Raw genomic sequence first — 14,351 nt, forward strand, 5'->3', positions numbered from 1 at the left:
GCCGAGCACAGCAGGCCGAGCCGAGCTCATGCAAGCCGAGCTCAGAAGGCTGCCGAGCTCATCCATGTTGCCGAGCACAGCAGGCCGAGCACAGAAGGCCGAGCACAGCAGGCCGAGACCAAAGGGCTGAGCTGACCTCAGAAGGCCGACCTCGTCGTCTATATGCTGCGGCCATCCCCTGCAGCAGCCTCACCGCACCATGCTTTACTTGCCGGCCACGCCACGACATATTAATCAGGAACCATACCCTGCTACGACTGTCAACGCCTCACCATTCCCGAGAATGTACTGCACTGCGCGCCACAAGCAAGCTCTAGCTACGCGCCATCTCCTCCCATGATGGGAACAGGCCATCCACGGCAACTCATTACTTCACACGCCCACGTCCAATCGTGACGGTAACCCATTAATTCGCCCAGTCACATCACAGGTAACCCTGCCACTCTCCCTATAAAAGGGGAGCTTCTCCCTCTAAAAAAAGGGGGCTTCTTCCTCCCAAGGAGATTTTTCGGACTGAAAATGCAGTCCCTCTCCTTCTCCAAAATTAAGCCCCTCTCTGACTTAAGCATCGGAGGGCCGGCACCGGAAAAGCCCAGCCACCGGCTTTCTTGCAGGTCCCCCGGAGGACGCCGCTCGTCGACGGGTCGCTGTCCGCCAGTGTTCGCCGGAGCTCCTCCTCCTCGGTTCGCGGCCGCCCCCGGGCCCAATTTCCAGCAACAGATAGGATCCCTTCTCTGATTGCAATTTCTAAGCCCGACCTGGACCTCCGCCTTCGCTCCATACCTACCTACTTCAATCTCTCGAGCTGAACCTGGAAGTCCGTCCGTCCTCAGCTAATCTCAGCATGCAATTTCAAATCTTGATCCGTCTTCCAAACTTTTTTTGTTTTGCGACGGGACGAACCAGCTCTCCCATTCGGAGCTACCCCACTGCAATAGGCGCAGGGTTCGCACCCCCAAACTCTAAATAATTGCCACTGTTCCCGCGGTCGCCCGCAAGCACCAGCTCGTACCCAAGCATTAAACTATCATATAATAAAAATCGACCATTGATTCCCTTCACGCGATAGAGCAGCAATCTGCGAATTGCCGTACGGATTAAATAAAATATAAGATATTGAGAGTTTGTTTGCACGCCCTTCCCGGCTTTTAACTTTTGACGACGTGGGGATTTCCGCGCTCCCTTTACGTCACAACTCTCACTATCGTTCAATGCAAGTTTTTTTTTTTTTTTTGGGTACAAGTTCTAGGGAAGTTTGAGTAGATAAGACTTGCCAGTTAAGGTTCATGTTACGTAACCATGGACCAGAAGTGGGATTTAACAGGTTAGCTATCTGTTTCAGTGCCGATACATGACGACCGATATGGCTAAACTCCCTGTACCACATGACCTTTGGCCTGATCAGCTCCGTTCGTATAATTCTAAGACTGCTATTACCATCAGAGATGTGTACTTCATGCTAAAATGCCCTATGCAGCCTGATGATACTTTTGTATTTCAATGGATTTGGAAGATGGAAATCCTGATGAGGGTGAAATACTTTTGGTGGCAGAAAATTCCATGCAGAAGTGATCTAGACCGGAGGGGCCTGCTGCCTGATAATGCAGTATGCTGTGATTATAAACATGTGATTGTAACTTGCCCATTTACTGCCCAATTCTGGAATCAGCTCGCATTGATTTGCCGAGCTTCAAGCAACATCGAGTTCCTCTTTTATCACATGCCATGGTGGAAAAGAGGGAGCAAACAGTGATGGCACACATGGCTTGACCGATCCGGTTAGCTCGAGGGTTCTACAAAATCAGTTTACATCTCCACAGGACCTGGTAAGGCAGCTGATTTCTTATTATGCTTACGCCTTGTAACAACATCATTAACTCTTCCTCCGCCCATTCAAAGCGCCAGGGCCAGCTCGTTAGTGCTTCACAAGCACTCTTCCTTTCAACCCTCGGTGCCTTGGCTGGTAAATTTTGATGGGGCTGTGCAAGGGTCATCCGGTTCTGATATATGCTGCTGGTAGGCTTCTTACTTCCTGTTTTGTCCCCTGTACTGAATTAACAGCAACCTGGGTGGGGTTCAATGCAGCCATACATTACAGCCATGGTCAGGAAATTTTGTTTCCACGGGACTCGGCTACTGTTGTCTGCTGGGACTTCCATTGTACATGGCACCATTCAACCTGTCCCCAACACTGAGTGTGGTCACTGACGTCATTGGTACGACGGATGTAGTCGCAGAGTAGACGGCTGACTTGCCTAAAAAAGAAAAAATGGTTTTTGTGATTCTCATTTTTTTGATCAATAATCCTCCTCCTTGCAGGGCAGCAGATCTTCCCTGAACATATTCAGGCCTGGAAACGAAGGTTACAAACCTTTGTTGTGGCTCGAATGAGAGCAATCATGCAACAGACTAGCTGACAGCGGGCACTTCAGGGGAATTTTGTGTTTGCTCCTTGTAATCCTCTCCCTCCAGAGTTTGCCCGCATTCTGCTGGATGATCTGCTTGGAGTAGGTTTCCTCAAACATGGATGATCAGCTCTACTTAGTTTGGCTTCAGGCACTGTTGTTCTACTTCTTTGTCTGCTGTTACAGTCTCTGTGCTAGTAGCACAGTCTTCAGTTTTTCTGTTTACAGTGTCTGCCCTACGTAACAAGTGAAGGCAGGCATCTCTGCTGAATCATTCTGGTATGAAGATTTCGAATTCAGCTGCAGCATGCAGATCATCAGGTCGCCAGAGATCATCCAAGAGAGGCTCTACATCAGAATGGATATCATGGAATGGCAAGAGGCACTTGTACAAAGAGGAAACCCTTATCAAGCCTCTCCGTCATACAGTAATGTACCATGAGGGGGCTCGTGGAACTACTTACGGTCCAAGAATGCTGGTGCCCACAAGGTGCTTCGAACCAGTCAGCCACGGCCGACGCCAAAGCGTATCATCATAACTGCTGGCTCTACCGAAACCAGTCTATAAAATTCTGCTCCTATATAGACATCCTTTTCCTGCACCGTGACCTACAAAACTAAGGTAGATCGATGCCAGCATTCTTATTGCATGTACACAAGACTCTGCCTTCTGCAAGAATGTCTTTGATGTGGATCTTTCATATGCAACAAGAAAAAAAAATAGTAGCTTATGCATCAGGATGCTGTCAGGACCTGGCTGCTTGGCGTGTTCCAACACTACAGTACCAGGTCGCCCAGGTAAAGGTCAAAGGGCAGCAGCATGCCAGAACACCTTCCACAAAGTGAAACAGATGTCTGAATTTCTACCATAACCTCAACCATCAAGCCTTATCCCGAAAGCCAATCTCAAAGCACTCCTAATCCATCAAGAGAGGAGCTCCCACCTCCCACCCTTCATCATAGACAGGGCATATATCTAGTTATAAGTGTTAATGGAGATTTTATATGCAGTTACGCGGGTGCAAACCTCAATATTAACTTAAAAGGTATTGGGAACAATAAAGCACCCTAACAGGAGTTAACCCGACCATATACTCCCAAATTTAATGCTGAGTTTCAACAGAATCTCTCTGGAGGAGCTTCTACCGGTATCTGAAAAAGAAAAATGTCATCGAATAAAACATAACTCAGAATATGGTGTTAACTATTTAAAATGAAAACCAAAGAGGAGGTTGCAAATGATAACAAACTGATTGATGATGAAACCAGAGAACTCGGGATTTTGAAATCATTGAAGAGAGAAATTTTTCTATTTTGATAATAGTTTCGCAAAACCAGTGGCAAAATTATAAATATGAAAACACAGGACTGGAGGAGGAAAAAGAACGCAGGAGAGAAAAGGAAAATACATAAACAAAACAATCTTCTAGAATTCCTTTTCTTTAAAGAAAAGGTAACCAAACTTAACTGGTACTGAGCAGATAACGAGTTCCCACATCCTAAAATAAATGACTAAAAATTTGACAACTGCATGGCTGAAACAGAGTATGTTCAAGCTTAACTGATTTGACAAATCAGTTAATGCTTCACTTGCAAAGGCTGCTAAAACTAATCTAAATAACTTGGGAAAGTTCACACCCAGAATACTTCAGGAAAGCAATACTGATTTCAAGTCTTAGAGGAACCAATTCATACCTCTCCTATTGCCCATTCTTCCTTTAACCATATGCTGTCATCTGGACTAACATTCTGCTTTTCCCTGTACAAGAAAAGAGCCTAGTCAGCAGACAACATGGACAACATCTATAATTTGCACTAAGTGGTAGCTGTGTTGTAACTTCCAAGTCCACTACTTGAAGCATTAAAATCAATTATGTAAGCATGTGATGACATGACATCCAGAAGTAACAAATACATAGTAATGCAAGGGTTTCTGCATAAGATATGTCTTTGTTTCTACCTAAATTTGCAGATCAAAGTAAAATGATAAGTTATAGAGTAATTTCTTCCGTTTCACTACATTTATTAATTTATTTGTATACTATGCTAATAGTTCCATCTCAAAGTTGAAAAGTTAACAACAGCAGCAACCAAGCTCTTTTTCTCAAAATACCATTGGCTGTGGAGAACTTCTCTACAATATGAAGATTTTTGCAGAAGGAACGGATAGAGTTACAGAGTTGGCTCCAACTAGATGTCAACCTCCACATGAAGCAGAATAACTTTCCTAGTTACGACAGAATATGGCACAGATATCTATGCTAAAATAAAAAATGATAACTTATTGTATTTATATTCCAAACATTTAAATATCCTTTCCCTTCTACCCCTCACTCCCTCATTCTATATTTTCATAACATACAAAGAACTGTCACAGACCAATATTATTTAGAAATCAGTAAATTCAGAAATTACTATTTTTCTTTTTTCAAGATTGCATAGGTTTATGAAGGTCTATAAGGATTAGATAACTGCATCATGTAAACATTTGAAGTAGAATCACCATTTCCTTTTGTATGTTTCTTCTGTTCAAGGATAAAAATGGGTTCTGGTGTTTCTTATAGGGCCATTTGTATTTTCAGAAATATCTGTCTGCCGCACAGAACCTTTAGTCATCCAGATCTCCGTATAATGGGTAGAGTTTCACAAACAACATTCCATGACTTGTAATTGACCTTCATGAATCCATGTTTAATGGATAAAAGAAAGATCTCAAATACTCTCTTCCTTTTGCCCACATAAAGTAAAATCTACCTCTTGCACTGACTTGTCTGGGCGTCCCAGACAGCTTGCATCATATGCCCAGTATAGATTTTCTTCTTTATTTTGTACTGTAACAAGTATATGTAATACAGTTTAACAGCCTGCATCATATGCTCAGCATAGATTTTCTTCTTTATTTTGTACTGTAACAAGGATATGTAGTACAATTTACATTTAGTTAACTTACATAACAGATGCCAGGTGAGCTGTAGTTGAAGCAACTTTAGGCCCATCAAGAAAGTTTGGTGATGCATTATTTGTACTACTAAACTGTGGCGAGACTGCAGGGAATGAGAAATGTTCATTTCCAGCAGCCCTGACACTGTTGTTGAAGTTGGAACTGTTTGGGCCTAATGAACTTCCAGATGGCTGTGTTGGCAGCTGGCTACCAATTCCTGCAAAAATACAGCTTCATTAATTGCCTATCGACCCTAAAACTGTGCACCAAACCTTTTAACAATATTGAATAAGACAATCTGCGTGCTAAAGCAGTAAGCATAGTAAAACCAGAAAAAAGAAAAGGAAGAATGAGATTAAAGCCTTCATTTAATATTAAAACAATAATAGCAACTAGAATCCCAGTTAAAAGAGTAGCACATGTTCTTTCTGTAATATCATGAATCACTTCCCCAGTAATCCTACATATTGCCTCCCAAGTCATTTTCCTAATGGATTTCTAGTACAATAGTTCTCATTATTCAATTGACCAAACCGCCTATAGAATAATTCATATAACAAGGATAAGTTAGTTTAAGTGATTTTGGTCATTTCACTTATTGGGTCAACTTTAGGCTAATGTAGGAATTTTTGAGTGCATGTATCCCAGTGTTCTGCATATCAACAAATTCAGTAATGCAACCAATGGTTTTAAGTTTTAACAATAAAGACCCACTCAGAAGGTGGTCATCTTCTTGGGCACTGGAATCATGAGATATCCATGATGGTCAGCCTGGCATGGAACCACCGATGCATGAAAGTACATAGTAGAATGACAAGCCACAGGTTAGTACAAATTTGGACAGTTGTATTGATGAAAGAAGCAGGAATTTGTGCTTCAGTGTATACTACAGACAAACAAGAAGATGCTTTTTGTGGTTCAACATGTATTAGGATTTCAAAAACTTGCAAAATTCTGTTGAAGAACTTCCATCCATGCCCGAGCCTTTGGTCAGCTTCAATTGTGTTCACGCTTCTTAAAAGGGCCAAAAAAATGAAAAGAAACAGTGCAAATCAGTACCCACATCTCCAAACCTAGTAAGGATCTGTTTATATCATCCAATAATTGGTGAACTTTGTGAGAATAAACAGTGTGGCAATATGAGATGAAACTCAGCCACATGATCCCACATAGTCATCTCCTAAGGATTCATTCACTGCCAGACCATGGTCAACTTGCAGAGACCATAGAAAAAAAACATGAAAGTGGACAGATAACATAGGATAAAAGTTAGGGTTAGTGCCCACAACTTTCACCTATAGGAGGGCCTATCACCTAGACATGAGGCCCTTCAACCGCCGAACAGGCATTGATCCTGATTTTTCCAGGTTATTCATCTTCTTTCATGTTAGTCTAACAATTTTCGTAAGCAAATACACTATTGTCAAAACCAGATACAGCGTTAAGGGGAGGTAACTAGAAATGGAATTTCAGTTTGACTAGATGAATAAACAGAAGAACTATTCTAGATTAACACTTTTTTTGCTGAACATTGTGACAAAATGGCATTTTATGACCTGCCAAAAGCAATGTTTATGAGGAATAAAAAGAACAACAACAATAACATGCATGCCAAATAGATTGTGCCAACTTTAAATCATCAATAAATTTAAAGTGTAGTATATAAGACGTTTATAATTGCTGCTGCACCTGACGTCCCAAATTTCATTGCAAATCCACTGGAAGCTTGGCTAATACTCTGGAAAGAGTTTGGCTCGTTAAAAACAGTACTAGGTGGAGTTCCTGGTACGCTAGGCCTGAAATTGAAAAATGAAATTTTATAAAACAGAAAGTTCATGAATTCAAAGAAAAACTGATACACACACAGGGTAACATAATAATGTCGAACAAAAGTTAGTGGTTGTATAAAACAGAGAATTTGAGAGCTACATATACATCAGGTGGAAATTGTTTTCTGGGAGGTGGGAACAGATCTTGCCTGATGGTCGATCCAAGATTAGCTGATACCCCAAGTTGACTAAAACTTGAAAATGAAGGTGGTGCATTCGTTTGAGCACCTATTAACGATGCATTGCTGTTGGTTACTGCAAACACGCTTGTCCCAAAAGAACTAGGATTTCGCAATACATAGGGATTCTGGAGCAAATTATCAAACTCAATTAACTTGGAATTGAGTAGGCTCCTTTCTCTTTCAACCTGTACAATGGAAAGAATGAGTTCTTTAAGCATATGATGCTGCATAATTGTACCCAAGGTATGCCATCTCTATACCGGGCTCCGTACAGGTGCCACTCTGTCCCTATATCAGTACGCCCGATATGAAGGCCAATTCAGCATACCGAGTGTCAGTACGCCCCCTGTATAGGTACAGTATACTCCATGCCACCCGGTTTGGTACGGTATGACATACCATGATCATACCTACCATACAAATAGTCAAGAATGATTGATAATTAACTAAATTTGCAGTCAGTCAAATGCCATCTTGCTCTAGTCAACCTGAATTACCCCTCTAAACAAAAAGCGAAAAACAAATAGGACAGATAGATACACACACACACACACACAGAGAGAGAGAGAGAGAGCTCACAATTGACTGTAAATTTAACCCTCGTCTAGCATCCTCGTACGCTGCTGCCCGAAGTTCTTCAAAGCTAATATCGCCAACAATATCACAAGGACCACTGAAAACAGATGTGAATTTATAGTTCAGGCGGGCAATACAATTCAAGATTAGCATCCACTTAAGAAACCATCAGCAAAAATATAAGGTTCTCACATTATACTTTGATCATAATTATCCTGCATTCAATTGTTGAACAAAAAACTCAAGGAGCAGGATACATAGCACACACGAATCTTGACCCAGATTAAGCATATGAAACAAAATTGACTAGCATTATACAGATTATCTAAAATGCCCGGCTTACTTTTTGCAGTGACCATAACAGGTAAGCTTCCAAAGAGGTGCCTCATTCTTAAAATCTTCAACAATTTGGCGTTTGCATGACTCTGGATCCATACATCTATAGGATCAACAACAAAGTTCAATCAGTAATCCATTTTGTGATCTGCTCAAAGGTTTAAAGACAACGAAGCATAATGACAAAAACAGTTGCTTTAGTTATAAATAAAAAAAAAGAGTCGCTTCAGAAAAAGGTCTATATGCAAGCATAGAAACTCACTTATGAATAGCTGCTTGAGCCTGGGAATCATTCTGTTGAGAGGAAGTTGATGTTGTCGCAGCTATTGAGGAGGACCGTGTCCACTTATTTTCAAATGGCTGATCCAATTATTAACAACGAAAGATATTTTTTATGAGAAACTATAGATCAGTACAGAGCTGGATAGAGCTCTGCAGCTAAATTAAACAGGCAAAAACATATGTCAAATGACAACACAGAACATGACTTGTACCACAAAGTGTCCTGTTGTTACAATTTAAAAAAGATCTGTCCGAATAAGGTATTACTAACCCTGGAAGAGCTCTGATTTCTGGCACCAAGATTCGATGCACCTTTTAACTGTGAGTTGTTCGATACCCCAAATCCAAAAGGATTGGGCTTTTGTTGTTGGGTGTTTTGTCCCAAATGCAAAGCACTTTGAACACCAAATCCAAAAGTACTGGGTTTTGATTGTTGCGGAACCACATGCAGAAACTTGCAACGATCCCCATATTGACAGCTGGATACAGAACATGAATAGCATGAATGTATAATTGTTTAAAGAATCAAAAAGGTGCAAATCTCATCTTAAATAGATAATCATTTACAAAAGTTCTGTTAGAAGTAGGCAAAAACATTCCCATGAAAGTAAATGCTACAATAATACTAACAATAAGCATCAAATCCTATATCTATACTACATATAAATGTACCAATAATTTATGTTCAGAGGAAATCACAACCTTTGATTTTTCTTGAGTTAATCTTAGTCATTGAAGTCACAAAACTAGGCTCCTAATTTAATATGGATTCTACTCATGGCAGAATTTTGTTTTTATCAGTAAGATTCTCAATGGTTTGTTTTTTCAGAAACAAATTATCACATCCTTTGGATTTTCTCTCCTAATTTAATATGGAATGTACTCAAAACACAATTTTGTTTTTATCTTTAAGACACTCAACAGGCTAGTTTTTAAAATACAACATAAGAATTTTGTTTTATTTTAGTAACTAATGTATCAATTTTGTTCGATTAATCCTAACCATTGTTTAAAAAATCAATGATTTTGAATGCGTGAACCAAATCAGAATATCAGATGGTAAGAAATCCGATTAGAAACTCTCCATAATGATCAGATTTTCCCTGAGAAATCCCACTCTCAAAACATTATTTGAGAACCCAGCAGATCGTGCAACCCAACAAAACAAAATTATAAATTAACTAAGAAGATAATATCCTTGCAATCACCACATGACCATGACTCCAATATTATTTTAGAAAAAAAAAAAGAATGAGATCATGCAGAAAATCTCATGTAATATTCTTGGGTAGACTGGATACCAGTGGTTGCACTTTTTTCTCTCTCTTTCCTTCTCCATTTTTCTAATCCGCACGTAATTTAGCTCATATGTTAGTTTTAACTTATTATTAACATACATGTACAGTCTTTAATTAAAAAATATTCTTTATATTTAACTTCTACTTATTATTTAATGCTCCATTGATTCTTATTGATTTTACATTTTCTACTTTTATGTTTTATAAATCTTTTCAGACTAGTACGATTTCTAGTCTTTTATTTCTAAAACAAAGGTATAGCCTTTTGAGGTCAAATAAATGTAATTAAGCAAAAGTTACATCTAATGCAATGTAGATATCATAAGCATTTTTATTTCTAGATATCATAAGGTAATCTTTTGCCCCCTATCAAGATGTGCACTTAGAAGGCAAGCCTTGGTGCAATGTTAAGGTTGCACCATTATGCTGTAGGTATAATGGGTTCTGTTTCATCGCAGAAACAATTGACAGCTAGGCTGGATAAATGCGTAGGCATGCCACCGGTGTTCATACCAAAAAAGATAGTTGGTAGTAGATTCTGTTCCCTTGACCTTCGAAGACTTTTGCTACTAAGATGTTGCCTTCTTGAAAAAAGGAGCAGTAACTATGATATTATGCTACTATGGATAAAAATTAAAAGCCAAGGGATAGAAATAGCAAAGAAAAATAACCGAAAGGGTAAAAAAAGAACTTTTGGTCATTGGCAAATGGCCTCTTCTTCGGATTACAATTTAATATTCATATATATTCTATTAATTGCTAGATAGCTATTTACCTCCAACACCGATACTTGTCATCTTCGGTTAACATCACTCCGATCATTTTCTCTTGATAGTTGCCACTATCAGTTTCAGTCTCCGAACCATTTGTCTCCACATCACATGTGCTAGCCTCTCGATACTATCTCCATTTCTAGCATCTTGCTCTCTTGAGTTTTTCCCCTAGGCCAGGTTAATAACTTAGCCATACGGTCAACATAGAACATGATCAGCCTTTAAGGTGTGCTAATGTTCGCAATCCATCTATACAGCTATTTTCCAAAGACACGGCCAGTACCTTGAGTGACTTACCACTCAGCCTGTTCCACTTGATGCTCTTTAGTCATCACCTGGCTAACCTTACGCAGTAACGTTATGTGGTTAACTAATCAGCTTGCAGTAACGTTACGCAGCACTGTGATCACTCACAAGTCAGCAGGGTGCAAAGGTTCTCCCTCGTCAAGTGGCTGTAACATCCAAGTGACTAAGTAACATCCTTAGCAACATCAAGTTCACCATCGCAAAGAGTTTTCTTCTATTTCTTTTTCGCTTCTCCTCTCCCACAAGCATGGAAAAGAAAAGTAGGGCTCCTGGGAAGGGCTAAGCAGAAGAGGCTACCCTGCCAGGGGGGACTGAATTCCTTGTTTATTTACAAGCGTCGTAGGAAGGACCTGAGAATTCTATCGCGGTTGATAGACATTCCCCGGTTGATCCTTGGTTATGTTGCCTCACCACATCTGTTGCTACCGCAATAATCTGGGCCTCAGTTTGCCTCAGAAGATTAAAAAAAAAAAAATAACGAAACTAAAGCAGGGTTTGCCGCGGAGAGAGAAAGAGATAGAGAGCAGTACCTGCCGCGCTGAAAATTTCTGCAGGGTTCTCTCCTTCGATTCATCAATCCTCCTCCTCCTCCTCCTCCTCCGTCTCCTGTAGCTCACAATCCTCCCTTTCCTCCAGTCTTACGGTATTATGCCGAAGTCGAAGTCGTACGCTTTTTTAGGGCTTTTCTTCTTTTTTTTCTATTATAAATAAAGAGAGCGAGGAATTAAACCGACAAGGGAGGAAATAGAGGTGATGATGACGAAGATCATGAGAGGAGGCGGTGGGGCACAAACTCCGCACGGACGAGCGGAGACGTCTCGTCTCAGCGTCGACTCGGCTGCTGCTGCTGCGGGCGCCCTAACAGCCTTCGGTGCGCGCTCTACTTCTTTCAAGACCGTTGATCTATCGGCTGGTGCGATCCGATCCATCTTTTCCCACATTACAAATCATATTGTCATGTACATGGGATAGCAAAGGGACCACGCATCCAACGGTCAGGAGGGGCGGCCCCGTTACGTTATTGGGGATCGACGCGGATGACCTTCGCTCTGCATCCGCATTACGGGCCCACCAGGGGCCATCCCTTCCTCCCAATCGCCATGGAAGCTCGCGGTTACGGCTGCCTCATCAGACCGTCCAATAGGCAGTTCGGCGAACGGATAAGGCGGGGATCCCTGGTGGCGGCACAGACACCGCCACGCATGTGTGCATGCATAAATTACGCACGGCGGCTTCAGCTTTCTTTCTCCCGAAAGGAATTGAAGGAGGAGGAGGAGGCGGAGGAGGGGAAGGATGGACAATTGCAATCAAGAACGCTAAAACCAACCCACCGGCAGAGATGGCGTCCTTGTTTTTGCCGGGGAATACCCTCATTAACAACTGGAGCAGCAGCCAGTCATGCTACACGCTGCTCCACCTCCCCCGTATCCACAGCAGCAGCAAAAGAAGGCGATCGGGCTGCTGCTGCAGCTCCGCACCGGCTCTGCTTGCGGCGGCGGTCATCCTGTCATCGCCCGCCCTTCAGTCTCCGGAGACCCTCTTGGACGTGCCCCAGACGCTTTCGGGTGGGACTTCGCCGCTCTCTGCCCTTGATTTCGTCGATTCCCGTCGCCCGTGCATGCTTCGCACGATAATATGTTAATTTCAATGGCGAACGACCATGTGCATGCAGGAGCTGACGGCAAGCAGGCAAGGATCCAGCGGCCCAAGTCGAGCAAGGCAGAGTCCTGCACCATCAAGTGTGTCACCACCTGCATCCGAGGCGGCGCCGGCTCTCCTGGTGAAGGACCCCTTAACGTCAGGAGGTAGACCTATCGTCCTCCTCCATCAATCTCATGTATATATATATATATGTATAATGAAAGTTAATGGAATTCTCCAATCAAATTCTCACGCTGGAGAATTCCACCAGGAACACTACTGCGGTCCGAATTTTAGCTAATGGGCTCTTGATATTCCATGTGCAGGCCTCTTGTGGTTTTCAAGCAAGGATTCCGCAGTCGCCAATATTGGTAAGGTTTTGTCCGCCCAAATTTAAGTTTCTGCGTCTCTCCATATTTAAGTTGCCGTTTTTTCATCAACCAGTAATAAGGTTTTACCGCCCAATTCGCTCTGCATGTATCCATTCCTCCCGTGATATTAACTCGACATTTTTCATCCATCAGCTTGGCAGAGTGCTCGGACATCTGCAACCGAATCAAGGATGGAGAGGATGGACCCTGAATAGACATCCGTCGAGTCTGCAACTGTTTCATGCATCGCACTGGAATAACAAGTTTGCGAGCGTGATTTCCTATACTAAACAAATGATTCACTATATTGACCGGATGACATAGATTGGACGCACTATTTCACATTCCTTGTACCTTGCAACTCTGTGAATACATTCATCAACCAACGGAATGTATAAATATTTTATTTGCGCATTCTGCAAAGCTATTGCAGCAAACGATTGACCAGCGCTGGTAGTTACCCCCCCCCCCCCCCCCCCCCCCCCCCCAAGTGTTCCTTCTGCTTCGCTACCTCCGGAATTAGTCGTTTTTCAGAACTCGGGCTTCGCTCTTCACGCAATCCAGTACGCGGTTTCCAACAACTAGTTGGCGTTCAAGAAAGTGTTCTCGGATGCATAGAGAACAGTTGAAAACTAAAACAATGCTGCAGAAAGTATTGCCTCAGGTATCCAATCATTATCCTTTTTTAACACTAATACAGGACTCTACTACCCAGGTGCAAATCTGCTTCAGCCATTTCACAAGCGAAATATAGAAATTATTGATCATTTTTTTCTCTCGGTGCTCCTCCCAAGATTTCTAGTAACTGATCAAGGTTACACAATGCTAGAGCAATTTTGCTATCACCAGGATGTGAGAACTTACACTTGATGGTGAGCAGTCCACACCGCAATTAACTTGTAAGATTAAATCACTTTCTTCCGATAGGGAAAGGAACTGGGAACATGATGGAAGGATAAGTTCTTTCTTTTTTTTTTTTGCAGTTACAAATAAACAAGAGGAAGATAACTTGATCGGATTCTACAAACAGCTAGACAAGACAGATAAATCAATCTTTAATTTGACATGGACTGGAAATGCATAACCCTCTGATAGGAATTAAAGTTCATCTAAAAAATGCATCATTTTCAATCTAAAACGAAGGTATGCATGCCATCAACATATCATACAGTCCCCTGTAGAGACACTCTGCCTTGTGGCGCAACCGCACAAACATTCTCCTCTCATTTGTAGGCCACTGCACTTCCATGTTTAAACTGGCAACATCCCCTTTCATTGATCGGCATTATGGAGCTATGAGAATCCAACCTTACGAGCAAGCAGCAAGGTCTCCAAGAAGAAGACCAACAGAAGCATTAGCCAAAGAGAAAAGGTAAGTAGCTCTTGGGGAACGAAATCAGCATCAGATCAG

General features: G+C 41.8%; 2 protein-coding genes and 1 long non-coding RNA gene across 6 annotated transcripts; 2 read left to right on the forward strand and 1 right to left on the reverse strand.

Annotated features, from left to right (window-relative positions):
• Window positions 1-1,628: 1,628 nt before the first annotated feature.
• On the reverse strand, window positions 1,629-12,015 carry LOC103712226 (Zinc finger C-x8-C-x5-C-x3-H type family protein). 4 transcript variants are annotated; one of them, XR_016398157.1, is made up of 11 exons: window positions 11,459-12,015; window positions 8,823-9,030; window positions 8,532-8,629; window positions 8,277-8,372; window positions 7,937-8,030; window positions 7,325-7,542; window positions 7,036-7,142; window positions 5,356-5,563; window positions 4,101-4,164; window positions 2,372-3,557; window positions 1,629-2,255 (listed from the first exon to the last, which is right to left on the reverse strand). XR_016398157.1 is itself a non-coding variant. In XM_008798694.6 (10 exons), the coding sequence occupies exons 1-10, from the start codon at window positions 11,500-11,502 to the stop codon at window positions 3,522-3,524; spliced, it is 1,173 nt and encodes a 390-aa protein (XP_008796916.2). In that variant the 5' UTR covers window positions 11,503-12,015; the 3' UTR covers window positions 1,629-3,521. The 4 variants fall into 4 exon arrangements, 2 of the variants coding, with proteins under 2 accessions (XP_008796916.2, XP_088564918.2); XR_016398156.1 differs by lacking the exon at window positions 11,459-12,015 and adding an exon at window positions 10,625-10,808; XM_008798694.6 differs by having other exon boundaries at window positions 1,629-3,557.
• Window positions 12,016-12,138: 123 nt separating this feature from the next.
• Window positions 12,139-13,392, forward strand: LOC103712227 (uncharacterized). The gene is made up of 4 exons (XM_008798697.6): window positions 12,139-12,493; window positions 12,601-12,733; window positions 12,896-12,940; window positions 13,094-13,392. The coding sequence occupies exons 1-4, from the start codon at window positions 12,139-12,141 to the stop codon at window positions 13,149-13,151; spliced, it is 591 nt and encodes a 196-aa protein (XP_008796919.4). The 3' UTR covers window positions 13,152-13,392.
• A 76-nt stretch (window positions 13,393-13,468) lies between these two features.
• LOC148700319 (uncharacterized) lies at window positions 13,469-14,060 on the forward strand. The gene is made up of 3 exons (XR_015972103.1): window positions 13,469-13,604; window positions 13,735-13,812; window positions 13,924-14,060. It is a non-coding gene; the product is annotated as an uncharacterized LOC148700319 (long non-coding RNA).
• Window positions 14,061-14,351: the final 291 nt, after the last annotated feature.

Source organism: Phoenix dactylifera, chromosome 12, assembly GCF_051530095.1.
Source record: "Phoenix dactylifera cultivar Ajwa chromosome 12, Ajwa_hap1_PhDact_Kaust_v1.1, whole genome shotgun sequence".
In the NCBI taxonomy this organism is placed as follows: Eukaryota; Viridiplantae; Streptophyta; class Magnoliopsida; order Arecales; family Arecaceae; genus Phoenix; species Phoenix dactylifera.

Bases quoted from the DNA above. Each gene is read 5' to 3' on its own strand.
- LOC103712226 (XM_088708792.2), bottom strand. From the start codon at position 10,671: ATGATCGGAGTGATGTTAACCGAAGATGACAAGTATCGGTGTTGGAG. The intron at 9,031-10,624 runs GTAAATAGCTAT...TTCTGTATCCAG, and splicing joins GACAAGTATCGGTGTTGGAG to CTGTCAATATGGGGATCGTT. The intron at 8,630-8,822 runs GTTAGTAATACC...TAATTGGATCAG, and splicing joins GAAATCAGAGCTCTTCCAGG to CCATTTGAAAATAAGTGGAC.
- LOC103712227 (XM_008798697.6), top strand. From the start codon at position 12,139: ATGCATAAATTACGCACGGCGGCTTCAGCTTTCTTTCTCCCGAAAGGA. The intron at 12,494-12,600 runs GTGGGACTTCGC...ATGTGCATGCAG, and splicing joins CGTGCCCCAGACGCTTTCGG to GAGCTGACGGCAAGCAGGCA. The intron at 12,941-13,093 runs GTAAGGTTTTGT...TTCATCCATCAG, and splicing joins TTCCGCAGTCGCCAATATTG to CTTGGCAGAGTGCTCGGACA.